This window comes from Pelodiscus sinensis, chromosome 5, assembly GCF_049634645.1.
Source record: "Pelodiscus sinensis isolate JC-2024 chromosome 5, ASM4963464v1, whole genome shotgun sequence".
NCBI classification, from domain to species: Eukaryota; Metazoa; Chordata; order Testudines; family Trionychidae; genus Pelodiscus; species Pelodiscus sinensis.
In genome coordinates this window covers 52,080,637-52,101,518 of record NC_134715.1, presented here as the reverse complement: position 1 = coordinate 52,101,518, position 20,882 = coordinate 52,080,637, and the positions used below count along the sequence as shown (strand labels likewise).

Below are 20,882 nucleotides of genomic sequence, written 5' to 3'. Positions count from 1 at the left end.
GCCGACGGTCAGGGCAGTGAGTCCCTTATGACCGGCTGAAGTTCTTTTAAATTGTGCTTGGTTCTGTTACAGCAACTGAAGGAGTCAGGTTAAAGCTTAAACAGTTACTATTTTATTGTTACAAGGTAAACTTAGTTGTTAAATGCTATTGCTGTGTTACAGATAACACAGCCACTACAAAGGACAGGACAGAAATTACACTAAGAAGTCACTTACAGGTACCATGAAACCCTTTTGGTTCTCTGAGCTCTTATTAAATGCATGCAAAATAGACACATAGCAGGTATATATTCTCACCCCTGCGTTCCAGACTTGGCGTGGCCAGCGTCTTTCTCTCAATCCCTCGGGAAGAAGTAGGGCGAGGTTGGGCGTCCCACAGACCTCGGGAGACAATCAATACCTGCCAGCAGGTATAGATGATTGGAGCTCAAATGGGGTGGGCGGCTGAACCTCTTTTTATACCCCTTGGGTCATGTAGGCTTCTTCCTGGGCTCAAGTGGCCAATTAGGAAAAATGGCTTTGAATGCCAAGTTTCCCACGAAGGGTGCAAAGCATAATTTACACCTGGGAAAATGCAGACAATGGGCACCTCTGGTATGTGATGGGCGAAGATTCCTCTCCTGGGACAGTGCAGGCGTGTCAATTACTGGTACTAGCCATCAGGGCAACGGGAGGCCCCGGGTCGTCAGCTAGCCCATTTACTGTCTGGTTTCTGTTTATGGTAGAGTCAGGGACAGGCAGCAAACCTGTGTTCCCAGGGCATCAAAGGCTGACTGCCTTTCTCTTGCTCTCGGGGGGGGGGGGGGGGGAACAAGATGGGGCTCGTGGAAAAACAAGATGGGGTTTTTGTGTCTGGCTACATTCCACCCCCTTGACACGCCTCACTATGTCCCAGAACGCAAGATGGCGGTGATGCCAGCACCCTTTGCCCTCCTTGGAGGAAGCTAAAATCGCCCTATCAGCAGGGTCTGATCAGATAATTTGGATCAAGGGATTGATTAGGATCGCTTCCCAATGCCATATACCAGATTTGTGCAGAGGAGGTAGCAGTGTACACAAAATGCCTAACAATACATAGAAGCATGCAGCAAGCAATTACAACAAGTAAAATGGTTAATATAGTATTTACAATAGAGTGAAGGAAGGGAGTTAACGAAAGTCCTAGGTATTGGGCTAGACAATCTAGCCATGAGGCTTTACATTTTTAGTTACAGCATGTCTTATCCCATACCGTTTGTTGCCACTTCCCTTGCCTCACCCCTTGACCTCCCCCCAGAGTTATTTAGAGGATTGCGGTAGTCGCTGTCATCGAACCATACCGGTCCCCATCGGAAGATGTCACTTTGTTTCACCAGTCATTTGGGCTGAGAGGGACAAACTCGATTCCCAGTCCAGTAGAGGAGTCAAGTAAGGTGTTCTGGTACAGCAGTAGCAGTTGGGATGAGGAAGAAGACCATGGCGAGTTGGAGTACCATGTCTCATTTTAATAGTCTGTAACTAACAACAGTGGTTGCAAGCACTACAACAGCAAGCGGTATATATATACAAAAAGTTCATGGTGGTTTCCCAGATCCACACCAGCATTGGGAGGGATCCGTCCCACTGGAGCACTGTTTAGGGCTATTGCCTCAGTTTCCTGTAAGAAAACATAAGGTTTGCCGGTCTTGGATACAATCCAAGCCTCAGTAATGGTTATTGGTGTTAGCCCAGCATCTGCAGTTGTCCAGACTCCTTTTCCCTTATAGGAGTGCAGTACATGGGTTTGTGTTCCCAAACTGGGGTGTTGGGACCAGGGCTATTAAGTGGTTTAGTCCCATGACTGTAAACAACCCTGTTGCCACTGGGGTTGAGTAAGCAAAACCAATTCCTGAAACAATTTTTACTCCAGTTAAAACATACTCCCACCCTTGCTTACTGCTGGGCGGTGGACCAATATACTCTACTTGCCAGGTTGCCCATAGTATTTTTCTATCTTTTAGCCTGGCAAATCATTGCCTTTCTGTTATATGTTTTCTGAGTTCAGCACATAGGGTGCAAGCTTGTACCAGAGCTCTGGCTTGTTTGTGGGTGATAGGCCACCCCCTGGCATGTGCCTGCCGCACCAGCTCTCTGTGTGTCCCAAGGTTTCATGTAGCCAAATGTACAGGTGTTCCCAATCCACCTGGGCAGCAAAAATTTGTACTGCTGCATTTGCTAGGTTATTTAGCTGTGCAGCTAGAGTATTATTCTTTTGGACACATGACTTATGCTTAAGGCATGTGGGGTTGCATGCTGGTATATCCATTTCCAATATTCCAATCTCCAAACAGGCTTTCCTATTTCCCAGTTATTATTCTTCCAATTAGTTATCCACTGGGTGGCTCCAGCCCATACAGCATAGGAGTTAGTGTAGATGGTACTGGCCCCTGCCTCACAAGCTAATTGATTGCTGCCAGCTCTGCAAGCTGAGCTGTTCCTTCTATGTTTGTGGACAGGGGTGCAGTGGATGTGTCTGCTGAAACAGCAACAGCCTTCCCTGTCCACTTTCCTTTGAAATAACCAGGCAGCCTGTATTTACATATAATGTTGAATTTAAAAGCAAGCCAAAAGTGTTATTAACTCAGCCTTGAAAGAGACAGTTAAGTTTCAAAGCTTGAATTTTTAAACTAATAATTTGGTTTCTAGAAAGTTAAATTTAACCTTAAAAGTTGAATGCCCAACAGAAGCACTAACCAATTTGTGCCTTGTCTGTTTGCAATTTTAAGCAAGAGGACATTATCCAAAACAAAATAAAACTAGTTAATTTGAAACCCACAAAATAGAGTTACAATATATAGAGCTCATTCTTTATGCAGTTAACCAATTAATTTTCAGTAGAATCCATAATTTTCCTTTGCAGATTTAACAAAGGTGTGCAAAGACAAAATGTTTACATTTGATTGTTTCTTTGCATAGATCGTTTGCACAGTGCTTAAGGAAGAGGCTGCAAAGAAACAAGGTGTCATTTTTAAAACAAGATTTCCCTTCACATATTACTACCATTGCTTAATTCCTTCCATTCTCCCATGGAGTCCACCTTTTATCTTCACATTCCCTCAAATCACTTGCTTTGTCCTTTCAAAGAAAATGTCTCATTCCTAGTAACTTTCCAATGTCTGCCTTATTCCTTCAACTATGCCTATAGGGCTCCAAACTTTTTGCCTTCCCCTTCTTATGGTCCATCCTAATTCCTGCTAAATGACTTTTTACAATGACACATGTTTGTCTACTATTAATTTGGTAAGGAGGGTGAGCTTGTTTACTAAGCCTCATACCTCCTGGTTCTTTTCTTAAACATATTCCTGAGGGAAGAAAAACAAAAAAAATAAATAAATCTGAGAGTTGCTTTAACTCTCAGCACCCATCCTTAAGGGAATCTAGCTCTGTCTGGGTACTGAGGGACATGCATTTCTACCTCTCCACTTTTGCAGCAGAGGCTTTTACATTTTTCCAGTTTCATATTTGTATTCTTATATTCAGACAATTTTGAAGAACACCTCATTACAGGGTTTTCCATAGAAGACAAAAGCTGCAGCTGTTTCCCTCTCCTTTGAAGTTGAGGGTTTACATATCCACAAAGTTAGTCAATTTGTCTTCTAGGTCTGAAATTGTATGGATAGCAATTAACACTTGATCAGACCAAGGGCTATGCCCAAACCTTTGCAAGATTTTGTTTAAAAGGGGTAACATCTTTTACAAATGCCAATTTCTCAGTCTTCTCTCTGCTTTCTTAAAAGACTGCTTACATTTAAACTTTTCTTAGTATACCCAACCTCCTATTTCTTTCTTTCTTTCTGGAGGGCTACAATTTGAACTTTCTGATATTAGGTAGTTTGCTAATCAAACTTAGCTATTACCTGCAAAGCTTCTTTGTGCTGCCAGCTAGGGTATTTACACCACAAAGGAAATCACAACCTGTTGTGGCTCCTGGAGCTTTCACAGCATTTTAGTTTGTTTGCAGTTTTTACTCATTCTATAGTTTACAGGAAAATGTGCAATCTTTGTTTACAACACTACTTAGCCACATTAAACTTTGCATAGAGTGTAACTCTTTCTTTATGCTTACAGTTTTCCTGTACTTTCATTAAACAACTTGGACTAAAAGTAAACCAAACCAATTTGTTTTAAACCTACAAACAAACAAGATTACTGGACCTTAAAACTTCATTTATTTACACTATATTTATTTACATAGCTATACAACAATTACATTCCCTTTTTATTCAATGGGGTAGTTCAGTTCCAATAGAACCCCCTCCCTTTAGAGTTCTTTTAGCAGTCTCTCTAATCAAATGTTCAGATTTGAGTCAAATTTGCCTGGATTATTTACAGACATTCCTTTGGAAAAAGGGCCCATTTTTCCTTCAGAATGGCTGCAAAGAAACCACAAATTTCTATCTACACCATTTTAGCATTTGCACAACTGCTCAATTCTCTCCATTCTCTGCAGAGTTTAAATTCTCTGTGTTTTCCTTTTCTTAAAACACTTTCTTATCTCTAAAATAAAAAAACCTGGCCTTGTTTTAGATATTACTCTTGTAAGTATGCTTAAGGATTTAGATTTCCAGTACTTACTGCCTTTTCCTCAGTTCTACCACAAGGCTTTCAATCTTATCTGTTACCTGCCTGCTTGTCTGGGCCTGATCCTGTTTTTCATTTCTGCCTGCTTGTCTGGGCCTGATCCTGTTTTCCTTGCTAAATGAAAAGTGGCTCCTTTCCACAGACTCAGGCTTTGTCCCATTCTTTAGCTTGCAGGCAGTTCTATACTTACAGAACTGTACCCACAACTCCTCAGGATTTCCCCAATCCTTTCCTAACATTTCTCTATCCCATTTTGGGTTGCCCCAACCTTCCTGGGCAAACCCTTTCTCTATAACACTAAAATCCATGTCTATCATGACAGGCTTCATGTTGCTGTATGTGAACCAGTAGCACAATCCTGCCGACTACGCCAATTCTGTCAGCCGACGGTCAGGGCAGTGAGTCCCTTATGACCGGCTGAAGTTCTTTTAAATTGTGCTTGGTTCTGTTACAGCAACTGAAGGAGTCAGGTTAAAGCTTAAACAGTTACTATTTTATTGTTACAAGGTAAACTTAGTTGTTAAATGCTATTGCTGTGTTACAGATAACACAGCCACTACAAAGGACAGGACAGAAATTACACTAAGAAGTCACTTACAGGTACCATGAAACCCTTTTGGTTCTCTGAGCTCTTATTAAATGCATGCAAAATAGACACATAGCAGGTATATATTCTCACCCCTGCGTTCCAGACTTGGCGTGGCCAGCGTCTTTCTCTCAATCCCTCGGGAAGAAGTAGGGCGAGGTTGGGCGTCCCACAGACCTCGGGAGACAATCAATACCTGCCAGCAGGTATAGATGATTGGAGCTCAAATGGGGTGGGCGGCTGAACCTCTTTTTATACCCCTTGGGTCATGTAGGCTTCTTCCTGGGCTCAAGTGGCCAATTAGGAAAAATGGCTTTGAATGCCAAGTTTCCCACGAAGGGTGCAAAGCATAATTTACACCTGGGAAAATGCAGACAATGGGCACCTCTGGTATGTGATGGGCGAAGATTCCTCTCCTGGGACAGTGCAGGCGTGTCAATTACTGGTACTAGCCATCAGGGCAACGGGAGGCCCCGGGTCGTCAGCTAGCCCATTTACTGTCTGGTTTCTGTTTATGGTAGAGTCAGGGACAGGCAGCAAACCTGTGTTCCCAGGGCATCAAAGGCTGACTGCCTTTCTCTTGCTCTCGGGGGGGGGGGGGGGGGAACAAGATGGGGCTCGTGGAAAAACAAGATGGGGTTTTTGTGTCTGGCTACAGGGTGCCAGTGGAGGCAGAGTCTCCCCTGCATCTGCCTCCTCTCAGGATTCTCCCCCCCCCCCCAGGGAAGCCGGCGTGTGCCTCCTCCAGGCACGATCCCACCCCCCCGCGGCGCAGGGAGACCCTGCGCGTGCCTGCCCTGGGGCCAAACCCCTCCCCAGGGCACTGGGAAACCCCGCGCATGCCGCCCCCCGGGGCACAGAGAAACCCTGCGCACGCCTGCCCTGGGGCTGGAAACTGTGCGCGCACCTGCCCCGGGATCAACTCACCCCTCCTGCGCTGGTGCAGGGAAGTCGCTGTGCTCCTCCTCCGGGGCCAATGCCCCTCCCGCAGCACACGTAGCAGAACTGCCCGCGGGAAGCCAGCACTACCTCCCTTTTCGCTGGAGATAAGTAGTGGGGCTTCTTGGGGATGGGGGGAAAATGGGAGGGGGCCGGATACCTCTTGATCAACTGGTTGAGGCCCTTACGATGAACCAGTTGATCGCGATTGACCTGTTGGTGGCCACAGTTCTAGACCATCCCAGACAGATGTTTGTCTAACCTGCTTTTAAAAACTTCAGTGATGGGGATTAAACTTCTGAGGTAATTTATTCCAATGCTTAACTACTCTGCCCATTAGGAAGTTTTTTCCTAATGTCCAACCTAACCTTCTCTTTTTGCAATTTAAACTTCTTGTCTTATTCTCAGAGGTCAACAAGGACAATTTTTCTCTCTTCTCCCATAACAACAGTCTTTTATTTACATGAAAACTGTTATCATGTCCCTCCTCGGTCTTCTCTTCTCCGGACAAAACAAACCCAGTTTTTTAAATCTTTCCTCAGAAGTCATGTTCTGTAGCTCTTTCATCATTTTTGTTGCTCTCCTGTGGACTTTCTCCAGTTTGTCAACAACTTTCTGAAATGTGGTGCCCCGACACAATATTCTAGTTGAAGCCATATAAACAGAGAGTAGAATGGAAAAATCCCTTCTTATGTCTTGCTCACAACACTCCTGCCAATATATCCCAAATCCCTTTCTGCATTACTCCTTCCTAGGCAGACATTTCCTATTTTGTACCTGAGAAATTGATTGGTCTTTCCTAAGTGGAGTTCTTTGCATTTTATCCTTACTGAATCTCATCTTATTTACTTTAGACTGTTTCTCCAGATCACCCTCCAAAGAGCTTGCAACCCCTCCCAGCTTGTTATTGTCTGCAGTCTTTATCAGCGTACCCTCTATGCCATTATCCAAATCATTGATGAAGATATTGAAAAGAACTGGATGAAGGACCAATCCCTGTGGGATCCCACTACATCTTCTCTTCCAGCTTGACTGTGTACCACGGATGGCTGGTCTTCGGGAACAGTTTTCAAACCAGTTATGCACCCACCTTCTAGTTGCTCCATTTAGGCTGTATTTCCCCAGTTTGTATGATAAGGTCCTGTGATACTTCATATTCACTGATGTTCACTATATTAGATATCCAATCACTACTAAATTTTCTGGTGAAAACTAAAAAAAAGTTATTTAGCAAATCTCACATTTCCACAATTTCTGTTGTTATTCTCTCCCTCCCCCACCCCTGGAATAATGGGCCTTCCCTTTCCTTGGTCTTCCTCTTGAGTCTAAGATCATGCTAGCTTAATCTTGTTTTGTACCTTGGCCTTTCTGGTATCAAATTCTTACATTATCTACCTCCTTGTGTAAGAACTATCAAAATATACCTATTGTGGTTTTATGACAGAGATTCTCCCATGTTCCAATGTGTTTGTTTTACATTCTTAGGATTCTACTAATTTCGGTAAAACTGGGGAAACTAAGCAACAAATCTAGCCACGGTGCCTATAATTAGAGAGTGTTATTGGGATGGGGGGAGACCTTCCTATAAGTTTTCTGAAATATAAACTCTTAAATGTTCAATGGCTTGTATGGAGCTTTAGCCCCACAGTTGTCATTGATGCTAATGAGCTAAAATAATTTAACTTACATGTACTTACAACTTGTAAGTTTAGGAGTGCATATTTTAGTAATACAATAATGAATAAAATTATTTTGGTTTATTCTCAGAAGCAGAAAGGTATGTGTGTGTTTGGACAGTTTACAGTTTTGCTATATTTTGGGGCTTTAATATCAAGCAAAAATTGTTTATAAATTACAAGCTTTTGTGTTGTTTCAGAATTAAAAACAGACAAAAAGGTAATTCAAATGAACTTTGATGTGCCTCCTTCTCTCTCAAATGTATGGTTTTTGGACTGAATTGAGCTCTCTGCGGTTAAATTTTTTTTCATTTGAATAAAGGTGTCTTTCAGCAGTCTATGCAGTATTCTTAAGTTGAGAAATAGGATTTGTAAAGGTCAGAAAGAATTTCAGCTGTGAAACCAAGAGAAGACGAAAATTTCAACAAAGGTGGGATTCACAGAATAGTATGGTCAGGCAGTGTTGGGGAACAAACTGATATGAGGAAGGAAGATCAGTTTAAAGATAAATCCAAGTTTATGGAAAACATAGTTTTGAGTAGGAAACTTTCTTCGTATGTTGTAAGATATAGTCCAAAGGCTCTGTGTTGCAATTTGACTTTCCAAAAAATATATTAATAAGAAGGCAACCTAAAGTCAACTCCAAGCTTTTTCTCCAGGCTTGGCTGCTCCAAAGATACTTAGATCAGAGCTACTCATACCATGGCCTTTTTGTTTCAGACTCAATATCTCTGGGTCTCAGCTGACGTTAGCCCTGTTGTGCAGGACAGATTTAGGGTTGCCAGGTGTCTGGTTTTGAACCGGACAGTCCAGTATTTGAGCTTTCTGTTCAGGAAACAAATTGAGAAAATATAAATGTCCAGTATTTTCTCAATAAGCTGTAATGTAGATTGTGATGCAATGTCAAGTATGTCTGGTATTTTTGTTGAAACCATCTGGTAATCCTAGACAGATTACTAACTCTTTGCCCTGATCCAGTATGGGATTTGTCTACTATTTTACAGGAGGCAAATGGGAGGTATGAGTTGAGAAAGGAAGTGTATTTGTGTGTCGAGGCTGCTTTTCTTGCTCAAATAAAATACTTAATGTTTTGAGTCATGTAGTTGCAGAAGGTTGCGATAAAGCCATCAATGTACTTGGTCAGCACAAGCTAACAAGAGATTTATGGAAAAATGAACTAAAATTTTTCAATTTTCATTTAGAATTTTTCTTCCGTTAATTTTATTTCAAATTTCTTTTTGATGGTACAAAACAAAGTGAAATAGCTATAACTTCTCATGTCAAGACCTGTACATTAATTTAATCATTTCAACTGCACATAGAACATTCTACCAGATTCCAAAAGTACAAACGTATCAACCTTTATTTGAAAAGATTATATAAGAGACCTAGCAACATCAAGTTCATGCATTTCAATTATTCTGCCTTTCTCAGAATCTCTTGTACAAAGCAATTTTTTTAAACTCGCTTTATACCCTTCCAATAACTCCAAGCCTCATAAACACTATGTAAGTTCTGCTCTTTTGATTTGTCAGCAGAAAATTCATCAGACTCATGCAGGTATTAAATAAACCTCTGCAAAGTACATTAATAGTACAGATTATCCTGTCTAGTCCAGTTTGTGTGTCTGTGTGTGTGTGTGTGTGTGTTTGTATACACACACACACACACACACACAAAATGTGAGAAACCAGAATGTGTTCACATTTTCCTTACAAAGGAAATTACCAGAAGTCAGTGAGTAGTATGCAATGCATAGTATTTTATTATAAAATGCTTTGTTATTTCATGCTGTCAAATAAAAATAAAGTTAAATCCATTTCTTTGTACTTCTTACTTGTAATATTTTACTAAACTCTGTGGGTATTTCAGCATTACAGCGAATATGCATAAATTTATGGTTATTGTATGCTCTGTAAACCCTAATGCCTTATCTTCTCCATGACTGCTGTGATTTCATAGCCGCTGAATATCAGATTGGCCAGGAAGAAAGAATGTAGCTACCAGGGGAACTACTTCCTTGACCTGATTCCTATGGTCAAGTGACAGAGCAATTTGATGAGGAAAGCGTGTGAATTTCTCTAGATGTACACATCTAAGATGATGCAAACACTGTCCCCTCTTCCAAATACCTACACCAGCTCCTTTGCTAGGATTTGACCCTTCCTCAGGCTAGTCCACTATCTTTCCAAGCTCAACCTTTCCTGCCCCCCTTGCTCTCCCCACCACCTCATGCCCTGCTTGACTTATTATTGTCTTCTCCCAGCTATAAAACTCCAATACTCACCACACTCAATGGCTGATCCCCTCACTGGTGAGATCCTACCAGGCTCTAACCAGCTACATTCTCCCCTACCCCCCTCACTTTATTAATTTCCTCCCATCCTACTTGCTTTATTAAGCTACTATAACCTAACTGAAATACTGTCTCCTTTTAGAAGTTTTCAAGGGCTGGATTAAGGCATTCTGCACTGTAAACACACAATGACATGGACTCCTATGTGGCATGGGTCAACCTTCATCTTTTCTAAAAGAGTCAACAGGAATTCCTCAGTATTAACCCCAGCAGTCATAGTGAATCTGGGTAGGTGGATGGGTCAGGACTGCTGTAGTGATTTTCTTGTTACAGACACTCCATTAACAGTTGGTGTTGGCTTGGCGGGAGCTCCATAGCCCCGAAAAGTAAGTCTTGGAGTTAACAGTCCATTGTGAGATGCATAAGCTGGTTGTTTCAGGCTTACTGCAGACTCTGGCAAACACTACTGCATTGGTTAGACTAGAGTCACATGTTTTTTTTCTAAAAGTTACCATTTTTATGTACTTGAATGACCCTGGGCCTGAGGTTCTGTCACAGGCCTGTAGTGCCTATATCTTGATCTGTCTCTTTAGGTACACAGTATTGTCTATTGTTTTCCTTTTCCTTCACCCAACTGTGGGTTAAACCTTTACAGTAGCGGAGACTTTCCGGTTCCATTCATATTAGGTGAATACTGGGCAAACAGAGCACAAAAGAACAATTCTACATCTCCTTTCCTTTGAGAATGCTCTTCATTAATTAGTAGGTCTGACGTGGCTGAAGTTGGGGAAACTGTCTGAGGTGGACCCATACAGTATATCTTGTTTGTTCTCCTGTTCATGTTTTGTAACCTTGGTTTCATGAGTCTTTATTTCAAAGAGATTTAAATAGTTTTAAACAATATAAGTGACAGCAGATCAGATTTGTGTGGAGTGTAGGTAACTTTGAGGCCTAAATAAGTAAAGTCCCTCAAATGGGGGCATTTGAGAATTCTGAGTGCTAGTAGACACCCACTGCATCTCCTTGTACTATGGCTCCAGCAACCCAGTTGGGAAAACCATTCTTTGGGGCGTACAAGTGGTATAACCACCCCTGCCTTCTCTAAGGATTTCTATCTAGAGGGAGCAGCTTTACTTTCTTTTGAGAGCTATCCTGGCACGTAGCTGCAGCAGCAAGATACTCATTTAGCTCATTGCCCCAGACATTCTAGCCAAACCTCTTCCCTGGCCAATTCTACCTATTTTTCTGTTGGACTCCTTGGTTAGAATGAAAGTGGCAGACTCCTCATACCTAAGCAAATTTCTCTTGCAGTTTTTGGTCTTTAGAAGCCCTATCTAAACTAGGAGCAATATCAGCCCAGTATGGAATACTTTTGGAAACATCTCCATATGGATATGGCAGAATATCTGATATGTGCACAAATACTGTTCAAGGAATTGGTCATCTCGAGTTAATTGCAAACTCTTTCTTTAAATCTTGGATACTGGTGCTGTAAAAAGATTTTAATATCATCCATGTCTGTGCCTCAAGATGGAATCCTAGGAAAATTTACTGAGGCCACAAACACCAGGCTTGGATTAACCAATGTATATTCAATACATTTGCACAGGGCCTCCATACCACAGGGCTCCAGGACCACTGGGGGTGGGGGACCTCTCTCCCCCATTGCAAAATCACAGTCCATGGCTAGGAATAAGCAGAGTGTGGAATAATGGGGGAAGGCCTTGCTTGCAAATTATGTTGAAAGCCAGTAGGCTGGAGCAAGGACCCAGGACAGCCCCCCAGAAAAGGAGCTTTTGAGGGATGAGCTTGGAATGGGTTTACACTCAGCAGCCCACCAAGTCCTTCTATTCTGCAAAGAGAAGGAAAGGTGAGAGGATCCCCATTTGCCACAGTGCACAGGGCCCCAAATTTCTTTAATTCTGCACCATTAAAGACTTTAATTTTAGCATGCACACAAGAGAGAGTTCCAAACTGGTGCGATGAGGTCTTATGACCACTGTCTTATGTTCTCTATTTGACATCTCATTTGTCTCAGTTCTTCAATTCACAATGCCCTTCAAAACACAGGAAGTAATACTGCTGAGTATGAAGAACGGAGCTCTATTTATGAGGTATTGAAGAGTAAATAGTGCAGAATACGCATTGCAAATGTGCCTTTTCAGTACATACCTACTTTAGATTACTTAAAAATAGAATGAGACTCCACTGAGGGTTGGATCAACTATCCTACCACGCCTGAACAAGACATGCACAGTAGACAACAAAAATGTGAATGCTGGAAGCAGCAATAGGAGTGCTGAAAACCATGCTCATTGATGCTTGACACAGAGATGATGATCTTCTTTGAACCCTCTACTTTACCAGATGAACAGAAATGTGCTTTTAATATAAAGTGTCCTTTCTTTTCTCATAACATAAACTGCCCTAGACAGGCATCATGGGATAGATAAGGTGCTGTCATACTTCCCTTTACACCTCCCATCCCCCTTCTGTCTGGGAAATGGCATTCACTAATCCTTTCTTGGAAATGTGCAAAAAGGATTTCCATAGTCAGTCTTTGGAGATTTCCTGTGTCCTCATGTGTGTAATAGGTTGGGTCAAGGAACAAAAAGGGAGGGAGGAAAGAATGGGATTTCATTTTATATGCCTTCTCTCCTCATCCCCATTGGAAAAAAATGGATGAAAAGGAAAATTATGCAATACAGATGATGTCAGTGTTAAATTAAATTAAGATCATATGTTTCTTGGTGGCAGCTGTAATCCTTTGATTATAGAAGAGGTCACGTTAATGGAGTGCATTCCAAACAAGTATTAACAAATTGCTTGTGTGCCAGAATAATTAGTAGTGCATGTAATAAAATGATCTACAATAATCTTTTTTGATTAACCCTAGTTTCAATGTACAACCTACAATTTATTCAATTTCCTGTATCCCTCAAAACTATACCCAAAGCTGAATTCTCAGTGTTTTAAATTAAAAAAATGTGCGTTTCAGTGTATCATATCAAAATATTTCACATTTGAATGCAAAGAATTCTGTTTTAAAATATTGACTCATAGATTTCCTAAAAAATATGCACAGCTCCTAAAATCTGTTCAATTAGAGATAAGCAAATTATTTCATAAATCACATAATATTTGTTTGGTTTTCTGTAATGTCAAAATAGTGTTTTAAGTAAATTGAACATCCTTACGTTTATTTGTAAATGTTCCATATAAAAAATGAAATAGTGATAAAATGTAGCACTCTGTAGATAATAAAAATGAAAACATCTTAGTTCCTTGTATGGACAGATTGATTCTAAATCAAAAGCAGAATGTTTGATGTTATATAGTTATATTGTATTATATTGTACTGAATATATTTGTTTTTTGCTGCCTCTCAGAATTTGAACGCCTACAAAGAAATCTCCACAGAACTTTGTGATGTTGTTGGTCTCGGTAGAGCATATCAAGCTATAGCCAAGGTCCTGGTAAGGTAGGTTAGCACTTCCTTGTCTTGCTGTCAGTGCAGATTCATTCAACTGTGACAGATTTAAATTGTTAGAAGTCTGTCGCTTCCCATTACTGACTGCTTAAATTTTAAGCAATGCCCTTTTTCCAGTAAGTGACCCTTTCATTGTAAGTTATTTTAAACAGCACAGTTTTTTTAAAGAGCATTGTAGTGGGGTTGACTCACCACTGTGGTGCCTCCTGCTGGTCACATTGGGAATTAGATCAGTTAGTTGGAGAACACTGCCTTGTTGGCGGGTATCTTGCCCATCACCACTCCACTCCACTGTCTGTAACCAGACTTTGCTCCCTGGACTGAGGTGTTCTCTTTTAAACACTGCCCTCTAACAATGCCCACCACTCCATTGTGGCCCCTTCCAGGGGTAGCAACAGTCCTCAGGCTGCCACCTGCCACTGTGGCCATCTGCAGCCCCAAAATCTAGCCCCTTGCATCAGGCAAGACACAGTCTGTACAGGCAGGCCTCACTTTGTGGTGGCTAGGTGCATGCAGTTGGGGAAAAGGGTGACTTGGATCCACCCTCCACTCTGGGTCCTGGCCCAGGGACCCTCTAGCAGCAGCCTTGTTCTGTCCTCTTTCACTGCCCTTAACTGCCTTCAATGTGTTCTGGGCCACTTCCCCATGACCCTTTCACCTTCTTGGCCTTTGTACGAAGGTCTACAACCTGGCATATATCAGGCTGGGGCTCCTCTCCAGCTCCCCTGAGTCTGCCCAGCACTGCTCTATCGAAGGGACTTCTCCCTGGAACCAGTCCTTCCCCTGAGCTGGTCAGGGCCAGTGTTCCCTCTAAGGTGTGCGTCTGGGCAGCCATGCTCAAAAAATTCTGCTCCCTCCCACGTCCTCTGTAGAACTGCTCAGCAGCACTCACTTACCTACTAGAAGGTGAGTGTTGCATTCCGGCTCGGCAGCGGTGAGGCTTTCCCTGCTTGGGCAACATCACCACGGCCCTGGTTCCTACTCTGTGGCAGCCATGCGGCCTGACTGACTGGGCCGTATGGTGGAGCAAGGCTGCTCTGGGGGCCAGAGATGCTAGGGGGTGGGGCAGGAGAGGCTCATGCATCCCTGGGGCTGCAGTCTGGGCATGCAGTCCCGGAAGCTAAAAGGTTAGCCCCTACACACATAGGCTACAGGCTTCCTGCTTCTGGAAGGCATGGGGCTGAGCCTGCTCCACAGAGCCGTGGCCTGGGCTGCACCACATTGCTTCCTTTGGGCTGAAGCCATCCCTTGACAGCCTCGGGCTCTATGTGCCCCAGCTCCAGAGCTATAGCCTGCAGGAAAAGGGTTGAGCCAGGCAGGGCGCGCGCGTGCGCACACACACACACACACCCCTCTCCTTGCCCTAGCGCTGCTCCCGGGGAGCTGTGAGTCCCAGCGTTGTTGCCTTGTGGTGAGTGTGTTGGGGGCACAGCGATGTGGGGGCAGGATGGGAAGGGGCAGAGGGTGCACTGAGGGGCATGGGACGATGATTTATCATTTGAAGGTTGAGCCAGATATCTATTTGGGTCAATTTTAATACTCTTAAAATGACAGGATATTATCACTCTTTATTAAAATAATTCTTGGATGGCTATTATAGCTAAACCTCAAAAGTAAAACACCAAGTATTTCATTTAAATTATATTTAATCTAGCATCTCTATGTGAACATTTTCTTCAATAAACCTGTTGCTTTAAATGTTCAAATATCTTAGAACTGTAGGGCTCGAAGGGATATTACAAGGTCATTGAATCTTTTAATGTATTTGGAGATGGTTATCAGGGTCCCTCTGGGTCTTCTAGATCTAGATTCTAGAAATTTCCCTAATTTGCTTATAAGAATGTTGTGTACGACCAGTGTTCCCTCAAAGATTTTCCATCCATGAATGGAGTGAGTTTTGTCTTGCTCAAAAATGTTAGTCAGAAAGGCCAATTAACATAGTTCTCTGAAAGGAGAACCAGATTTAATTGAGGCCCAAGCCCAGCCAAGGGAGGGCCTAGGAGAGGGCTATAAACAGGCAGTTGGCTACTGAAAATTTTGCAATATGAATTTTCTTTTTATTTGACTTCATATTAAATAAACATTTAAAATCATGCACCTTGTTAATTATCCCTTGTTTTAATATTCTTTCTTCCATATCCTTTAAATATACATATATATGATATTTGTTAATAAGCTGGGTGCCACAGTGGTGCACATCCAAAGAAGCGCACATGACCTCAGTATTGGCGTACAAGACAAAACTCACTCCGCTCATGGATGGAAAATCTTAGAGGGAACGCTGGTCAGGGCCCAACAGCTGAATGAGCAAAGCTTTTCCTTACCTGTAAATCCACTCATATTTTACAATTTAAAAAAGCAGAAAACCTAGAAAAGTGTAGTATGCTCCAGTAAGTGTGCCTCAGTGTAACCTTTCTAGAAGTTTTAAGAGAAGTTTCCATTTATTATTCTACCTCACTTTATCAAGACATTTGTGTTGTGAGCACTTATGGATAAATAGTTTGTTTCAAATATAATTTTTCTCTGTTGTTTCAGTCCAAACTTCTGCCAGATGGATTAATTTGAAATTAGAGCTTTTACAAAATTAAGTGATACAAAATAATATAATGCAATTAACATATGATCAATAAAAGCAAGGAAAGTCAGAATTAAAATTTATGGATTGTCCTTGATTCATTCTGGAATGCATAGGTATTGCAGGATATATGTGTGATGGGTTGGGATTCCTAGGATGTCAACTGAGGTGCTGAAGATACTACTGAGCCTGCCTTCTCTTCCAGCCTGGATCCCCTTTACCTGCTTTCACTAAGCTAGCTCTTAAGCCTCCTTGAACAAAGCACAACAGGCAGGGCTACTTCTTGTGCTGTTGGTGGGAAGGTATCTGTGTGTCAGTGCACTGTTCAGTGTCGTGTTGGAAGTATTCCTTGAGACGGAGACGGCGAAAGTAGGCTTCCAGATCACCGCAGAACTGAATCATGTTAGTGGGGATGGCGGGGCAAAAAGAGAGTCCCCGAGATAGAACAGATTCTTCTGCCGAGCTGAGTGTGTAGTTGGAGAGATTGACGATATTGCTGGGTGAGTTAGGGGTACCATTGTTGTGGCCCCATGTGGCAGGTAGGATTTTAGACAGCTTACAGTCCTTTTTCCTCTGTAGAGAAGTGAAGTGTGTAATGTAGATCTCCTGTCTTGTTATAGTAAAGTCCACTTGTGCAGAAGGTTGGTGTTTTATGAGAGACTCCAGATTGGAGAGCTCTTTTTTGATGTTTTCCTGTTTGCTGTACAGGATGCTGATCAGGTGGTTCCTCAGTTTTTTGGATAGTATATGGCATAATCGCTCACTGTAGTCTGTGCAGTATGTAGATAGCAATGGATTTTTCACTCCACATGGACTCCTCCTGAGGGCTGAAATGGCAGTCTGGACCTCTACATAGAATGCTTCCGCCGACGTGCACAGGCAGAAATTGTGGAAAAACAGCATCGCTTGCCTGGTAACCTCAGTCGTGCAGAACGCAATGCCATCCACAGCCTCCGGAACAACTCTGACATTATAATCAAAGAGGCTGACAAAGGAGGTGCTGTTGTCATCATGAACAGGCCTGACTACCTAAAGGAGGCTGCCAGACAACTCTCCAATACCAAATTCTACAGGCCACTTTCCTCAGATCCCACTAAGGAATATACTAAGAAACTGCACCATCTGCTCAGGACACTCCCTAAACAAACACAGGAACAAATCGACACACCTTTAGAGCCCCGACCAGGGTTGTTCTATCTATTACCCAAGATCCACAAACCTGGAAATCCCGGACGCCCCATCATCTCGGGCATTGGCACTCTTACTGAAGGACTGTCTGGCTATGTGGACTCTCTGCTCAGACCCTACGCCACCAGCACTCCCAGTTACCTTCGTGACACTACGGATTTCCTGAGAAAACTACAATGCATAGGTGATCTTCCAGAAAACACCATCCTAGCCACCATGGATGTAGAGGCTCTCTACACAAACATCCCACATGCAGATGGAGTACAAGCTGTCAGGAACAGTATTCCTGATGATGCCACAGCACAACTGGTGGCTGAACTCTGTGAATTTATCCTCACACACAACTATTTCAGATTTGGTGACAACATATACCTCCAGACCAGTGGCACTGCTATGGGCACCCACATGGTCCCACAATACGCCAACATTTTTATGGCTGACCTGGAACAACGCTTCCTCAGCTCTCGTCCACTTACACCCCTTCTCTACCTACGCTACATCGATGACATCTTCATCATCTGGACCCATGGGAAGGAGACACTGGAAGAATTTCACCATGATTTCAACAGCTTCCACCCCACCATCAACCTCAGCATGGACCAATCTACACGGGAGGTCCATTTCCTGGACACCACGATACAAATAAGTGACGGTCATATCAATACCACCCTATACCGAAAACCTACCAACCGCTATACTTACCTGCATGCCTCCAGTTTCCATCCCGGACACACCACACGATCCATTGTTTACAGCCAAGCACTGAGGTACAACCGCATATGCTCCAACCCCTCAGACAGAGACCTACACCTACAAGATCTTCAACAAGCATTCTGTAAACTGCGATACCCACACGAGGAAGTGAGGAGACAGATTGACAGAGCCAGACGTGTACCCAGAAGCCTCCTGCTACGGGACAAGCCCAAGAAAGAAACCAACAGAACACCACTGGCCATCACCTACAGTCCCCAGCTAAAACCTCTCCAACGCATCATTAGTGATCTTCAACCCATCCTGGACAATGATCCCTCGCTTTCACAGGCCTTGGGAGGTAGGCCGGTCCTTGCCCACAGACAACCCGCCAACCTGAAGCATATTCTCACCAGCAACTACACACCGCACCATAATAACTCGAACTCAGGAACCAATCCTTGCAACAAACCTCGGTGCCAACTCTGCCCACATATATACACCAGCAACACCATCACAGGACCTAACCAGATCAGCCATACTGTCACTGGTACATTCTCCTGCACATCCACCAACGTTATATATGCCATCATGTGCCAACAATGCCCCACTGCTATATACATCGGCCAAACAGGACAGTCCCTACGTAAAAGAATCAATGGACACAAATCTGATATTAGGAATGGCAACATACAAAAACCTGTAGGGGAACACTTCAATCTTCCTGGACACACAATTGCAGATCTAAAAGTAGCCATCCTGCAGCAAAAAAAACTTCAGGACCAGACTTCAAAGAGAAACTGCTGAGCTACAGTTCATCTTTAAGTTTGACACAATCAACTCTGGATTAAACAAAGACTGTGAATGGCTTGCTAACTACAAAAGCAGCTTCTGCTCTCTTGGAATTCACACCTCCAGATCAGCTGCTAGAAGTGGGCCTCATCCTCCTTGATTGGATCCACCTCGTCATCTCCAGCCTGATCCTGGCCTGCATATTTATTCCTGCCTCTGGAAATTTCCACTACATGCATCTGATGAAGTGGGTCTTTGCCCACGAAAGCTTATGCTCCTACACTTCAGTTAGTCTATAAGGTGCCACAGGACTCCTCGTCGCTTTTGCAGATTCAGACTAACACGGCTACCCCTCTGATAACCAGCTGCAGATACAGATACTGAGCTCAGTTCTGGGAGGACCCAGCTTAAGGAATTTATCACATCTGGATACAAACCCAAATTTCTATGAAGTTTGCCTCCTTCCTAAGTGTGAAAGAAGGTACATGCAGCCTTTTTCCGCTCCAATTAGAAATTACATAAACTTGGTTATATTAAAACCAGAAATAAAATATACTTTTTCATAGTTAACAAATTTAAGTGGTCAAAGAGATAGCAAACAGAAAAAGCTGATTACTAAGAAAATAATACAGAGCACTCAGTCTAAGCTAGTTTCACTAAAACTAGTCACAATAATTTTTCACCCTAGTAATTATTTCAGGTAGGGTCCTTCCCAGGCCAGGTAACTCTTAGCTTGGATCTACCAGTTCTCATCACTCCCACATCCATCCTGTTGCAATCCTTTTATTTCCAGTCATTTTCAAGTATCGCTTTGGGGCTGGGAGATGGAGGTGAAGGAAGCTGAAGACAATCATTGTTTTCCTCCTCAACCTTATGTAGATTTTCTGTAGGTGGAAAACCTTTGTTTGATTCCCTCTACTCTTCTGTGGAACAGTTCAGTTGTCCAAGGTATAGGTTAGTATCAGGTTCCAGGTCACCTTACTTTATTGTCCATGAGTCAGTAGCACTATGGCACATACACAGAGCAGTAATCCTCCTTTCTCCATCATGCCTATGGGGATTCTGGGGAAAATGCAGAAACTGATATAAACTGAAGTGAAATTCTGATACTGTTTTTGGCAGAAATTTTGGTCATAGTCTACATATCACATTGTCTTTGTGAAATGTAATAAATATAAGGTCATTGGGGCCTATAATTCCAAGCCATTCTGACTGATATAATGGCTAGGAAGAATGGTAGCTTTGGGAAGAGGTGGTACATACCACTCCCATGAACTTAAAGGACCCTTCTGTGAGTTTGGGTAGCGCCACAAGTACCAAGGATCAGCAGGATCCCAGGAAGGTAAAAGTTTGTAACATGCCTTTAATGTATATTCCAAGAGGGGATGGTTAAATTTCATGATCACTTTCACAGTGATATGGTAGGCATATATAACAGCTAAGTAGATGTTGGTGGCAGCTAAGAACAGCTTTAATTTCATCAGAAACTAAAGAAATTCTAAAATAACTGAAATCTAGCAGTAATACTATTAGTAGAAATAACTTGAGATTTGAGAGCATTATTCTATTCTGCTCAGACAAGATATCAGAACTGGCTGAAGAGTAAGCGGGAGCCAAAAGCTCAGTTTTGCCCAGGCTAGATGATCATGACTAAGATCACTTTGGATCTGTTTTGTTGAATCTTCCTTAGTATTATAAGGATCAGGGGAAATAAGGAGAAAGACAGGTGTAAAGGAGCACTTTCCCCAATATAAAAAGGGTGTGTGTTGCATGTTGTAGGTCCCTGTTCAGTGTCACACAGAACTTTGGATGCTTTATTGTTCTGAACTGTGTCAGAATGATCCCATTGGAAGAATACTGGATAAGTCAGTGAAGGTTTGAATAACTTCCCATCATAATTCACAGCTCTCACAAAGTCAGATTTCAGCCAGCTCAGAGACATATTAGGCAAGGTCCCATGGAAAGACCAATTATGAAAAGAAATTGAAGGGGGCTGGCAATCCTTAAAAGATGTATTATGAATGGCTCAATATCAAGCTGTTGCAATGCAG

At 42.6% G+C, this 20,882-nt stretch overlaps 1 protein-coding gene across 4 annotated transcripts in view; it reads left to right on the top strand.

Moving 5' to 3' along the window:
- TTC29 (tetratricopeptide repeat domain 29) overlaps positions 1–20,882 on the top strand; it is a 209,629-nt gene that overhangs the window by 95,603 nt on the left and 93,144 nt on the right. For all 4 annotated transcript variants that reach the window (XM_075929999.1, XM_075929998.1, XM_006133842.4 and 1 more), the window contains exon 9: positions 13,486–13,577. In XM_075929999.1, the coding sequence (XP_075786114.1) occupies positions 13,486–13,577 (92 nt within the window). The remainder of the gene's footprint in view (positions 1–13,485; positions 13,578–20,882) is intronic.